Below are 990 nucleotides of genomic sequence, written 5' to 3' on the forward strand. Positions count from 1 at the left end.
TTGCCTAATGCTGCAATCTCCTTCTTTTGTTTAGATCTAGATAGATAGAGTGGGTGGTGGAGCTTCTCTAGAGGACCATGTGCATTCCTCTTGTGCCCACCCTATAATCCAGTCCTGTACATGCATACAATTCACATATATAATATACAGAAAAGAATAGATTTTATCCCATAAGTGAAGCATTGGAGGAATTCATTGCGACCCTAACAGCTTCCCATTTTAACAAATTCCACTGGTTTCCGGTTCCTGCAGGTTAAGCATATCGCCCCTTTTTGGACTTTTGCTTCCCCGTAGCTGCAAGTCGCGTTCGCGTTCCGTTGCTTTTCGCAGGTGCTGACAGTGAATTCTTTGCTTCTGCTGATATTTTTCCCTCCGGTGATATATTGGCACACGTTCTCCAGGATTCTGGCATTGGTGTGGATATAGCTCTGCGCCTCCTTGCATTCTCCTGCCATGACAACATCACAGTTGACAACCGTGGAGCTGGTGATGTGGTTTGCTTTGAAGGCTACCCATTTTTCACCAGCAGACAAGTTCAGGTTTGTTAGGCTGAGGAGGAACCCAACTAACAGAAGCATTGGAGATGTAGATGACATTTCTGGTGATGAGGTCTGAGGAGGAACATACATGGTGGTTATTATACGGATATCATCCACTATATTAATTCAACCATTACACTGTTGCAACAGGGTCCAAAATGTTTTCCCAGTCCTGAACTTTTCCACCCCAGCCACAATAATGAGATTTACTAATATACTCTTTGGGGGGAATTTATCATAGACCAGCTCTTTATAAATTATGCTCTTCTCCTCATAAATTAGGTTCAGCTCGAGCAATATGCGCACCTAAAATGAAATCTATACTAGCCCCTAGCTGGCAGAGATTTCAGAAAACAAAATAGAAGATAAAAATGGCGGGCCCATCGTCTAGTACATGACAATCTAATTTCTAACAAAGCTGGAACCAGCCCTGTACCTCACATGGGTCCAG

At 43.2% G+C, this 990-nt stretch overlaps 1 protein-coding gene across 1 annotated transcript; it reads right to left on the bottom strand.

The window, feature by feature from the left end:
• Window positions 1-203: 203 nt before the first annotated feature.
• On the bottom strand, window positions 204-629 carry LOC120978176 (amphinase-4-like). Its single transcript, XM_040406396.1, has one exon. The coding sequence runs from the start codon at window positions 627-629 to the stop codon at window positions 204-206; it is 426 nt and encodes a 141-aa protein (XP_040262330.1).
• Window positions 630-990: the final 361 nt, after the last annotated feature.

The sequence above is a fragment of the Bufo bufo genome, chromosome 8 (genome assembly GCF_905171765.1).
Source record: "Bufo bufo chromosome 8, aBufBuf1.1, whole genome shotgun sequence".
NCBI lineage: Eukaryota > Metazoa > Chordata > Amphibia > Anura > Bufonidae > Bufo > Bufo bufo.